At 41.3% G+C, this 13,431-nt stretch overlaps 1 protein-coding gene and 1 pseudogene across 2 annotated transcripts; one reads left to right on the forward strand and one right to left on the reverse strand.

The window, feature by feature from the left end:
- Positions 1 to 2,940: 2,940 nt before the first annotated feature.
- LOC143530997 (sodium/calcium exchanger NCL1-like) lies at positions 2,941 to 5,909 on the forward strand (annotated as a pseudogene). Its single transcript, XR_013134947.1, has 8 exons — positions 2,941 to 3,347; positions 3,437 to 3,645; positions 3,849 to 4,027; positions 4,063 to 4,208; positions 4,276 to 4,543; positions 4,619 to 5,023; positions 5,110 to 5,388; positions 5,673 to 5,909. The product of XR_013134947.1 is annotated as a sodium/calcium exchanger NCL1-like (transcript).
- A 231-nt stretch (positions 5,910 to 6,140) lies between these two features.
- On the reverse strand, positions 6,141 to 7,610 carry LOC143531040 (putative pentatricopeptide repeat-containing protein At5g40405). Its single transcript, XM_077026431.1, has one exon. It carries the CDS (start codon positions 7,608 to 7,610, stop codon positions 6,141 to 6,143), a length of 1,470 nt encoding a protein of 489 aa, XP_076882546.1.
- Between the last annotated feature and the right edge of the window lie 5,821 nt (positions 7,611 to 13,431).

Genomic DNA, 13,431 nt, shown 5'->3' on the forward strand with positions numbered 1-13,431 from the left:
GATCGAATTGATAAAAATGGTTTGGTTTAGCATGTTTATCCTTTTAGACTAGAGAAGGCATGTAATGAGACAGTTGTTGATAATCTCAGTCTCATACTCCAGTACGTTACTAATTACTCATCATGCATCAAGTATACATGTTAGTTTGCTAAACACCGCATGTTGGGGTTCCAAATTACCTTTTCACTAGCTATTCTAGTTTTTATATAACTCAACTTAATTCTTACCCAGCGAAATTTGAATTATAAAACTGAAAAGACACTAGATTCATAGATTGCTGTATCACCTAAGGCCAAAATAAAATAATATACAAAGAAAAGAGAAAAGTCACAAAATGACCCTTCTTAAGAGAGAGATCAAGTCCACTAAACCCCCCCCCCCTTTTATTTTTGTCAATTTCCAAAAAATAAAGGTCCCAAACCCATCATCACAATAAGATTCAACAATGAATATGAAACTGATATGTGGCATCAAAACTCACCATGACGATGAAATTGATCTCAAAGCTCACCGTGAGGATGAAGCTGATCTCAACCTAGCTAGGCGTGAAGGTGAAGTTTTGAGATCAACTTCATCTTCATGATTAATTTTGATGCCACATGTTAGTTTCTTTTTCGTTGTTGAATTTCATCGTGTCCCTAAGCAACTTCACTGTCACGATTAGTTTGAGACAGACCATTTTGAGAATCTAATAAAAGGAGAGGTTATTCTTGGAATCTCTCTTGTGATGGGTCATTAATTTTGAAAATTTTCCCAAAAACTAAAATATACTTTTACGAGTATTATTCGGATAAACGAACATGTATGTTTCATTTAATTGGTTTGGTGTAACCTAATACCATATTTGTCTCTGCATGCAAAGTTTTTTAAAACTAATCTCATATCTAAACACAGGTTCCAGATGTTTCTTGTGCCCCAACATCATCCACAATGTTAGTTAATATAAGCCAAATGGTATGAAAGGATATTGGCATTTTGCCAAAGAAGTTAATAGATGTGGGGTTATCAGCCAAGTTGTAGCTCTAGCCTACTAGATTAGATATTTTGACATTTTGTCGTGTATGTCTACATTGTCGAGAATCTTTTCGGAATATTATATGTAATCTCAAAAAATGGTTGGACATCTTGGCCCAAATGAATATGTCCACAATGTGTTGCTAGCAAATTTACATGGTCTAAGTTTAAGTGTCTAACTATTAGGCCCAATCCAAACGGTTCAAGAACAGGCCCAATCCAAACGGTCTTGAATAAAGCCCAATACTTAATAGCTAAAGTCTGGGCTTGAGGGGTGTTGGGCAACCAGCCAGCCATAAGTCTATAAGTCTATAACCTCTAGGTTCTAAATTAAAAACTGTTAAATTTTTAAAAATTATAAACAATTACTGAAATAACGGAATTATGATGTTTGGCAGCAAACTAGGGATGAGATCGGTAGGTACAGGTACCGGTACCGAAAATCTCAGTACCAAAAATTATAAATTCTTGGTACTGGTATCGGTATTAAAGGTAAAAGAAATACCGGTAACCGTATCGTACCGGTACCGTACCAATCCCGAAACTCAAAACTGTGGTACCGATTCAGTACCAACGGTACGAAATCGGTACCGGTACCGAATTTGCTCATCCCTAGGTAGCATACCGTCCATTTTAATCAAGTTTCATCATCGTCTTCATTAACGTTGAATACGGTGTTTTATAATAACCACCTATGAACTTATGAAGAACTTGAAAACATGATCCAGATATATAGAAGACTGAATTCACCCCCACAATCTGTTTATTATTTACCAGCTTGTATCATAACCAACATGTGCATTGCTAATGAAGCTGACACAACTTGTATAATGACCAACATGTGCATTGCTAATGAAACTGACCGAAACATATATAGTACCAACCATTTTTTTATTGTTTATCTATCTTATTTAATTTTCACAACTAATTAACAACTATACTATAGCGCTTGACTTTTAAATAAATCAAGTTGACTTATTCAACTCGCTATTTTCTCAATGCGCAAGCGTCCGTACAGGTCGGAAAGGAATGGTAACAAATTTTTAATATTTGACTTTTCTTCTACAACACTATGGTATAATCAAAACTTATGTAAAGGCTAATGGACTTATACATAAAAAAAAAAATAAAAGAACAAAACAAAAAACGTGGACAATTGAAAAAGAAATAAAAACTTGAAACGTTTAAAATTACAAGGCTAGTAAACAGTTTATGCCAACTCCGGGGCTACTTTACTATCCAAGCTCGTGCTTATGTTTAGCATCCACAATGCTAAACATCCACAAACTGTCACATCAGATATCAGCCGTCCGTGGCTTGTTTGTAGACCCAAACTTCCCATCCGAACGAGTGGAGCAAACCCACCCGGGCCACGCTATACATCCGTCACCTCACTTTTTGGCTTGAGCAAACTCTCCAACAAACGACTGCGTAGGAGGTCCTCTTAGTTTGAACTGATTCCACGTTAAAAAGTAAATCCTTGAGTTGCCAAATCGATTATGTAAATTCTGTAGATTAATATTTAGAGATTTCTTGTGAGAAAAGAAAGAAAGACGCATAGTCATTTGCATCATATATCTAGAAGGCAGTTTCTTGTACGCTTCCCTCATAATTTGGGGCCATGTATCATTAAACAATCAAAGATGAAAATGATACCTCTGGACCTGACAAACTAACATTCAGCAGATCAAATCTTGACACGTAGGATCAATCCGATAAAGCTAATGTCATTCAATCACGTGGCACAAAACATGCATGGTTGAACTTGTAAACCAAGTCTAGTTGACCATGAACAATATTCCAAACCACACATTACACAAAGTCTTTGTCTTCATGATTTTCCAAGATCTTTCTTTTCCTACCTAGCTTTTCTATATAATCAAACTCTTTTTAAAACCTTAATCCACACAAAACTTAAAGATACACCTACCCATCAATAAAGATGGCTAGCTTTACAAAAACCATATATTATGCTTTATTTACTCTCTTCATACTATCCACGAAAGTTACGACTAGGCTTTTACGATCGCGTTTCATTTCAGATGGGACCGACAGCACGACTCAAGGGGACATGCCCTCATTTTTGTACCTTAAAGGAATCGATGTCGATGTTCCTGAACAACATTGTGAGCAAATGTACGGTTTTCTGCCATGTTCAGAAACTCTTCTTGGCCATTTCTTCCTTATTGTGGTCTGCGAGTACTTACTGTTTCACGGAGAATCGCATGTTGCTTCTGGAGGTAAACGAATATTCCAAATTCTTGGTCCCGGGATCTTCGGTGCAAGTGCTTTCCAAGTCCTTGGCTTCCTTCCTGAATCATTGATACTTCTTGGTATGTCAATAAATATCTCGGATTCTTCTGCGGGACCCACGTATTATAAAGGCTAAATATATTTTTATCTTTTTGTTGTCTGTTTACAGTATCTGGACTTTCAAACGCTAAAGATGTAGCTCAAGAGAATGTTCTAACTGGAGTTGGATTACTAGCCGGGTCCGCTATACTTATTCTAACCGTAATATGGGAACGTGTGTTATCGTTGGAGGTCGAAAGTTTGCATCAGAATCTGGTTCAACCCCTTCAACAATTCCTGCCCAAAACCAATACCAAAAGCTGTTATCGATGTTCACGGGTTAGCCCCTCAATCCATTTTGTTTTATTCCCAGTCATAAAAGGTCGTAAACAGGTTGACTCAAACACAGCCCGTTTAGTTAAACGGGTTATCAGGTCAATCCAAGCACGACCTGTTTATTAAACGGGAGACTAGATCGTAACAACCCAAAACCTGACCATGGTTAATACTATATATAGTGATTTGTGTTTTATTATCTGCAGGTTCTGGTGTAACTACAAATGAAGAGACAAGTCATGCAGCGAAAATTATGGTTATGTCGATTATACCATTCGCATTCCTCTTGATTCCAGAACTATTTTTTGGTGTGTCTCAGGGTTTCATCATCATGACCCTTCTGTTCGTTTCATTTACGTTCTTGATCACATACTTTATATACCAGGTATTTACGTATTGCTTCTATATCTTCCTGTGTAGATGTGTGAGCCTAGAATTCAAAAAAGAAGATTAGCATATGTGAAACACGAGCACTTAGTTGTGGACATGCTAAAACATCTGCAAGAGCACACTGCAAAACAAGTACTCGCTGAAGACGGTTCACTAAACCTACCTGCTATACAACGGTTAGAATTCTTTGTTCTTTTTCATATTTATGCTCCTTTGTTTTTTACATTTTGTTTGATGTTGCAGGATATTTACAAAGATCGATCAAGATGGCGATAGCTACATAACTTTTCCTGAACTCAGAAAACTTCTTCAAGATATCAAGTTCACACAGTTAACTTGGAACAAGGAGAAAACAATGGAAGAAATAATGAAAGAGTTTGATAAAGACGGTGATAGTAAAGTAACCATGGAAGAATTTGTAGAAAGATTCGAAAAATGGCTCGAGGAGACCAAAAGTGCAGTGGATAAACGACCGTATCGATCAGTTAGATCGTGGAGGGACTTATATCAGGTACTTAAAACTATAAATTTTGCATCAACAAATTATGTTTTAGTAAAATCTGAAATTTAGTATGTTTTATTTCAGATTGTCCAACCGTGGGTTATGAACAAAAAGAAAGAAGAAGAGATGATGAAGATCCTGATATCTGAAATTATACGACACGTCCAAAGCTACCCATTAGATAACTTTTACAATGAAGATGGAACAACAAATATATATGCAATTAAAGGCTTGTTTGAAAGAATTGATCTTGATAAAGATAACTTTGTATCACAATCAGAATTGAAGAAATTGATAATGGATCTAAACTCTCAGAGAAAACCAGAGGATGTAGACAAAATAACAGCTAACATAATGCAAAATCTTGACACAAGCGGGGACCAGCGAATTGACCAACAAGAGTTTATAGAAGGATTTAAAGAATGGCTAAACAAATCTACTAATGAGCTCATCCCCAAGTCACCCGGGCCTACAACCGATGCACCCCTAGTAAGTAAAGTCACATGTTTTTTAAAAGATTTTAGATATAAGTTTGTGAAGTTATAGAGTTGACTGAAAAAGTCAAATGTATGCAGAAACCATGGGAGAGATGGATAGAGGAAGATGGGGTAGATAGATCTATTTGGGCCTGGACAAAGGCGATAATGTTGCTGGTTCTTGGGATAACCATGCTGGCACTTTTGGCTGAACCGCTGATACACAGTGTTCAGAATGTGTCTAGTGCTGCAAATATACCGTCATTTTTCATTTCTTTTATCTTAGTTCCGTTGGCCACTAACGCTAGAGCAACAATTTCAGCCATTAAAACTGCAAGAAAAGGAAATGAAAAGACTACTTCTTTGACCTTCTCTGAGGTTTGTTCTATGCCTATTCACCCCTCTTTTTTATATTATCTATGATGATCATGATCATCATAATAGATGGTATATTAAACGGGTCAAGACGGGCCGGCCGGGTTGGGCCAAGTTGCACACACTTTTAACATAATATAAGTTTTTTGATAAAGAAAATTGAGATTTTATAAATCTGAATATATTTTGTAAAATAATAATGATAATATGGAGTAAATGGCTTGAACATCACCTTTTATATAGTAATAATGATAATATTTTTTGGGTTGTTTGTTGATAATGCGCAGTTATATGATGGAGTTTTTATGAACAATGTTCTTGGATTTTCTGTTCTTTTGGCAGTTGTATATTTTCGAGGCTTGGCGTGGGATTTCTCTGCAGAAGTTTTGGTGGTGGTGATAGTTACTATCATTATGGGAACCGCAGCCAGCTTTAGATCAAAGTTCCCTATTTGGACATCACTCATTGCATACTTTCTCTACCCGTTATCATTGATCTTCGTTTATCTTTTTAATAGATTCTAAATGCAAAGAAATGTATACTTGTACAGGATTATTGCATTTGTACATAATATCCATAGAGAAATTAATGTAATTGTAATTGACGTTTTTCAAATATAAAGATTTACTTGTTAGTGGAAATGGTTTACATGAGACTTACTTTATTAGTGATATTTTTATAAGTAAATATCTATCAATGATAATGCAAAAATTGGAACAAATTCACAAATAAGTTATTGCACCTGTGTTTTGTTGTCAAGGATGTGTTTCTATCACACTAACACCAGGAACCTTAGCAACCCTTTTCGACTTCATATTATGTCTCACACAATCGACACTCTCCCACTTATTGAAATCAGCATAAACGTTTGACAACTCCACATAAGCACCATCCTTCTTACCCTCTAGTTCGACCATCTTTCTAGAAGCAAGCTCCGCTAACTCAACATTGTTGTAAAGCTTGCAAGCTTTAAGCAGAGCACCCCAAGCACCCGCATGTGGTTGAATTGGCATGCTATAGATGAAGTTCAAGGCCTCATCTAACCGTCCAGATAATCCATATAAATCGACCATACACCCATAGTGCTCAAGTTGCGGCTCCATCCCATACTCTTTCATCATAGATTCAAATAGCTTACAACCTTCTTCAACTAAGCCTGCTACACTACAGCCTTTTAAGACTGATGTAAATGTAACCTCGTTCGGCATCACACCCTCGTGCAGCATACGTTTATACAACTCAACACACTTCTCACCATATCCATTAATCGCCAGTCCTCCAATGGCGCCACTCCATGTGTATACATTCTTTTCTTTCATCCCCCAAAACACTTCCGTAGCCATATCAATTTCCCCGCACTTTGCATACATATCCACAAGCGCACTACCCAACGTCACGTCAATTTTTAGTTTCTTATGCTCTATATACTTATGCGCCCATCTACCCGTATCCAAAGTGCCTAACCGAGTACACGCAGACAAAACAGAAACCATCGACCCCCCATTAACCTTCAAACCATTTCTTTCCATCATAAAAAACAATTCCAATCCCTTCAACGGCTCCCCGCACTGAACATACCCAGTTATCATCGCATTCCAAGCAACAACGTCCCGCTCAGTCATTTTATCAAACAGTTGGCGTGCGAAACCAATATCTCCCAATCTCGCACACGCAACCACCATCGTCGTCCGCGTCACCAAATCGGGGTCACGAATATCCAAAAACAAATCTTTTACAGCTCCTAGAAACCCCATTTCAGCGTACATATTGATTAAGCCGCTTTGAACATGCGGGTCATGATCCAACCCGTATTTCAACACAGTTGCATGCACAGCCAAGCCCAAATCCTTAACCACCATAACATGTGCACAAGACTTGATCAAGAACGTAAACGTGTAGTTATCGGGTTTTTGATTTGATTCTAATATCGATTTATAAAACCGAAAGCTCTTTTCAGGAGTTGAGCCTTTGGAGTAAACCCGGATTAAAGAGTTTAAAGCAAAGACGGTTGGATTATCACACGGGTCCAAAAGCTGAACAGAGTATTCGATATTGCATGGGTGTTTAAGAGCAATTGATGCAGCAAATTTGGATACAAGATCTGGATCATCGAGGAAACCATTAACCAGCAACTGAGAGTGAATTTGTTTGATTTCTCCAAGGGTTTTGCATGAATCCGCAATGGAAACCGTTGGGTGTCTCAAAAAGGTTCTCAAAGCTTGCATTGGACACCGGCAGTGGCGGCGATTGGTGGTTTGCTGCGGTAGTTTTCACCGGGTTCTTCAAATCAAATTCAAAAAATCGCATAAATGACTCTCTAAGTTTGATTATTCCGTAACCAGTCCACGTCATTAATAAACTAATGGAGTTAACTTTCGGTTATAAATTTAAAGTTAAGATTGTTTGTAAACATTATCCTACTAATAAAACTAATGGGGTTAACTTTAGATTATAAGTTTAAAGTTAAGATTGTTTACAAACATAATCCTAGTGGTATGTTAAAGTTGAGATTATTAAAATCTATTTTATCTTTTACAAATGAAATAAGACTAGAGAAATAATTTTTTTCCTTTCATAAATATCAATTTGCAAGTTTCATTCTTTATCTTAAAGAATCATGTTGAACATCCTTTCTGTTAACTTTTGGTAGCAAATCATGTTCTTCACACTAACTTTAAAAACCTTGGTTACCTTTTTGAAAATGGCAATTTTACTCTTACCTCTAAAGAACCATTTTTTTTTTTAATTTTTATCGTTATTTTCTTTTCCTTTTAGAATTATAAGTTATGTTTCGTCCCTATGGATTACCAAAACTTTAATCCAAAAGTTTGCTTTTCACCTAAGACACATATATAGTTTGTAGTTTTAGTTGTTCATTCCAAATGACTAACTTCGTCAGATAATATGTTAATCAACGTACATATGTTAGGCCACCGTCGTAGGCTTCAAAATGGGGGCTTTAAAATGATGTGGCGGGGCTTTACCGTGCCAAAGCTTCATGGGAGGGGCGGTAAGAAAGTGGGCTTCAAGTTTTTACTAGGGCTTGAAATGGACAAATGATGGGGCTAGGTCATTTCCATTCCCACACGCCCACGCCCACGCCCACGCCCACGCCCACGCCCACACCCACACCCACACACGGTTTAAGATTAAAGCCCCACGTGCCTTGGTGGCATTTTTACGTTGGCTTTAAAGCCCCTACAATACATAGTGAAGAGGTAGGTCCCAGCAGAGCCCAGTTGGACCCGCAAGACTCACCTTGAAGAGGGACGTCTGCGCAGAAACCAACTGGATCCGCAGGACCAACCATGCTCAGAGACGTGACGTCCTTACGCGCAGTACGCAAGCTGTTCCCGTAGGAAATGCCTCCCAATGGTGAAGGACTCCGCCTGTTCCCGCAGCTTCGGATACAAGCCATCAGGGAAGGCCACCCGCGCAGCAAGGCTACACGCACAAGGCACTTAGCTCTCAATCATTCAGTGTCACCTGAAGGAATGAGCAAAGCCGGGAACAATCCCGCACAGTGGCGGGAGGGGGAATACTCCCGCCCAAATAAGCCAGTCCGTACGATACAGGAAGATCTTCTGTACTGTACCTGACGAGGTATGGGCAAAAGATCTGACTAAAGATACGACAGCTTATTGGCAACAGTATGGCGAGCAGCATGCTCCTGTACTGTATGTCACTATTAGCCGCTGCCTACTCACCAACTCCTGTCATACCACGTGCATAGCCAGCAGTTGGTGGAAAAGGAATAGTATACAGCAGGCCTGGTCACTATCAGCCGCTGCCTACCCACCAACTACCAGCAGGGCACGTGCGTAGGCCACTGTTGGTTGAACAGGAATACTATTGCAGCCGGCCACACCTCCTTGGAAACCTACATTCGGCTATAAATACCACAAATGGTATGATCATCATATCTTATCACATTATCATCATAATATACCTGATATCTGCTCTAGCAATCTCTTAATATACATTTATATTTAAAGAGCAATCTAGTCTGATTCTCACGCCGGAGGGTGGTCACAAGGAGGAACCCCCCCCCCCTTCTCAGTGACAAGCTCACGGTGTCTGTTTTGCAGGTTATCAGAAGAACCATCTTCTCTGGGTCTAACCCCTCGTGGGAAACATCTATCTAACCCCCAGGTTACCCGTAATCTGCCCGGGGTCCGGTTAGTGTTTCTTCATTGGCGCCATCCGTACATAAAGCTAGAACTTCATTTTTCTCCAGTTTTTTCAAACTTTTAGAAAGATGGTTAAAGAAACTCCGGTAACCACAACCCCAGCTACTGGGGGGAATACCGGCAACACAGTTTTTACAAACACTACCCCGGTTACCCAAGCCGGGGCAAGTGAAGTAAATTTTACGAACACTACCCCAGTTACCCAAGCTGGGGCAAGTGCAGTAAATAATCGCTCACTGGGATTCACCGATTCCCATTTTGAGAAACGAACAAGACTCCCCCGCCAAACTCTCGATGAAGTTAAGGCATGGGCGGAGGCACGTCAAAAGGAATTCCAAGCTGAGTTGGACGAACGCTTGCGTTCCGTCCAACAGGCCGACGAATTCGAAGAATACTTGGACGATGACTCGGATGAATCCGACTTCGACGCGAACCCTCGCCATAGGGCAAAAGGGAAGCGTAAGGAAACGGACTCCCAACCGAGAAGGTATTTTGGACAAGCCTTCAAACCAAAAAGCACAGGTGGAAGTCCACGAGACTTCTCCAAAACATTCAGACCAAACGTTGCAAATGCGGGAACGTCCAAATTTGCAAGGGACATTGCGGAAGCAATCGCCCCAAAAAGTGCCAAACATATGTCCAACATCGGCACTTATGATGGTATATCTGATCCAGACGATCATTTGAACAGATTCATAGCGGGGGCAACCGTCAGTAGTTGGACGGAACCTACGTGGTGTTATATGTTCCAAATGACGCTTGTTGGGGCTGCTAGAGCGTGGTTCGATCGTCTACCGGTCAACCACATCTACGACTGGGCAGACTTCCAACAGAAGTTTAGCCAACACTTCAGCCAACAACGAAAGTATACCGAGGAGCAATGGACAATCCTCAAATGCACTCGAGAGGAAGATGAATCTTTGCTAGACTTCATCACTCGCTTCAACTCGAAGAAGCTAAGTCTGGGTAACATTAGCGAAGATCTTGTTCGCGCTGCTTTTATTCAGGGCGCGAATGACCCAGAGCTCATCCGCACCTTAACGGGTAAAGATGGCATGCCATCCACATGGGATGCCATCATGACAGCAGCTAAACGCTTTGCGGAAACGGAGAAGCAACTGGGTAGAGATCTCCCACAGAGCACAAACCTCTACACCCAGAAAACAAGAGAAGACAACGTCCTTACCGCCCGATTAAACAAAAAGCGGAAGCTAGGCATTTGGCAGTCAAGGATAAACTTTGACACCTCATCCGGCTTGCAACATCGGTTAGGCGAAGGGATAACGTACAGTCAAACAAGAACTCCAGATGGACGCCGCTCACCAAAAGCGTCACCGAGATATTCGCCACCGAGGAGCTCCCATGGCCAAAGCCTCAAATAATCCGACATCGTCACAATGCTGATCGGAGCAAATACTGTGACTTTCACAGGACAAAAGGCCACAACACTGAAGAATGCATAGACGTAAAGGACATGGTCGAAGCATTTGTCAGAAATGGGACGCTCGCGCACCTCGTGGCGCAATGAACGCTGAGCAGGCTGATGCGTGTAGAACCCCAGCTGGGGAAAACACGAATAAAATTCCAGCTTCAACATGGAGACTACATGCTGCGTAAAGAACGAGACCCCGAACCAGGTGCGTATCGGCTCGATGGCACTCCCATCCCAACAACATGGAAGGGAGCTCATTTACACAGTTTGCATGTACATCAATTCCAAATTTGTAAAGAAAAGGCCAAGAGCCACTTCTAATGGAAATGATTCTCCTTAGAACATCGACGCTGATGATTTTACATTTATACTTTATGAACTATCAACACTGATGCCGGTTTTCACCGCATACATAAGTGGAAAGTCGTTGCGTGGGGAAGGCGGCAAAACCCGCATAAACCCAAAAAACGGTAAACCTTCATGCAGGTCAGTTGAAGGGGAAAAGTTCAGTCCTCCCACTAAATGAAAGTGCCGGTCTATCCGCATGAATCATGATAGAGGAAACTGAACACTAACCTATTGACAACCGCGCGTCGAACGGTTAATTTATTCAACACGGATATGCCGGTTTTCACCGCATAATTACGTGAAAAGTCGTTGCATGGGGAAGGCGGCAAAACCCGCATAAACCCAAAAAACGGCAAACCTACACGCAGGTCAGATGTACGTAAAGTTTAGCCATCCTACTAAGTGCAAGTGACGGTCCTACCCGCACAATCACGAAAGAGGAAGCAAAACTTCAACCAATTATCTACCACGTTCAAAGGTTAACTTATCCTAAACACTTAGAAATTTCAGAAAAGATGAGGAAAACCTACACGCAGGTCAGATGTACGTAAAGTTTAGCCATCCTACTAAGTGCAAGTGACGGTCTTACCCGCACAATCACGAAAGAGGAAGCAAAACTTCAACCTATTATCTACCACGTTCAAAGTTTAACTTATTCTAAACACTTGGAAAATTGCTAATTTAAACTAAAGTATGCAAGTCATATAACGTTTATAAAGCAAGGAATCCAAAGAAAATTGCGGTCTTACCCGCACAAAGATTTATATTTCACAATGATTCATTACAAGAATGGCCGGGTAACTACCCGCCTACAAGAAAATAAATCTATACAAGCTAAATCTATCCTAGCAGTGGGAAGGGATCTTCAGGATCAGGCTTCAGGGCCACTTCCACTTGGACCAGCACCATCAGTAGAGCGTGGCAGTTCAAGGAAAGCTTTAAGGATAGCTAGCCCATCATCAGCAGCAGCGACTTCGTTCACCTTCTCCACCACCGGATGCGGGAAGGCGGCATACTGGTTCACTGCGCTCATAGCATCGTCATACGACGTCTCAGCAAAGACTCGATGCACAACCTACAAAAAAGAAAATACAAGTATCAGAACCTTTTCTATTTACAAAGAAAAGCGTAAAGACAAGAAAAGCTTACCTGAGACAACGCTTCTCGAAGAAGCCATTCCTTGGCAACCAGAGCTTCTTGGAGGGCAGCTTGAGCTTCGTTACGGGCGCGTTCGGCTTCACTCTTGTTGAGGTTGGCAAGCAACACTTCTTTAGCCGCAGCCTCTTCGACGCCCTTTAGCTTACGCTCAGCATGGTCAAGCACCCCCCTCTGGTCCAGGATTTCTTGGAGCTTTTTGGCGTCTTCCATCGCCAAGGCATCAGGAGCCTGCTGGAGAGCCTCTAATTTGGCTTTAAGCTCCTCATTCTCCACGCGTAGAGGCTCAGCAATAGCTTCAGCCTTGGTGGCCCTCTCGGTTGCGTTCTTTGCAGTTTCCTTAGCCAGCCGAAGCTTTTCATTAACAGCTTGGGCAGCCTTGGAACGGGCCTCGAGCCGGGCCTGAACTTCAACCTCGAGGGCCTTGAAGGCCTTCTCCTTCTCCGCAGCCACTGCGGTAAGTCTTTGGTTCTTCTCCCGGACAGCCCGCGCCTGAGCTACTTCTTTAACGCGAGCTGCTTTTAACTTGTCGTTTTCACGACAAAGCAGCTCGACGCGCGGCTGCATCCAGGCCAGGAGAACCCGAAGCTCATTGCTTAGCCTACCCTCCTGGTAGCTAGCCATGGCTTCCCCCAACGCACCACTAGGAGCAGCGTGACGAGCCCACTCCACGCACTCCACAGGGGTGCGAAGGGTTGTTCCTCGGCGAATGTTCCATCGTGGAACATACACTTCATTGGAATCCGAAACTGCAAAAAACAAAGAGCAGTTAGGAAAAGATGATTGAAAAATATAAAATAGGCCAAAAGAACCCCACGCACCTGTAGGGTCAATAACAGGCCGATAGCCGCCGAACCCATCACCTGAACCCAAGGGAAATCCATCCAAGAGGTCAGGCAGATGGGAAGGTGGCAGAGATTG

Source organism: Bidens hawaiensis, unplaced genomic scaffold (assembly GCF_021521415.1).
Source record: "Bidens hawaiensis isolate Kalapana, Puna unplaced genomic scaffold, B.hawaiensis_p1.1 tig00009070_1, whole genome shotgun sequence".
Taxonomy (NCBI): Eukaryota; Viridiplantae; Streptophyta; class Magnoliopsida; order Asterales; family Asteraceae; genus Bidens; species Bidens hawaiensis.

Coding starts and splice junctions, on each gene's coding strand:
- LOC143531040 (XM_077026431.1), bottom strand. CDS start 7,610: ATGCAAGCTTTGAGAACCTTTTTGAGACACCCAACGGTTTCCATTGCG.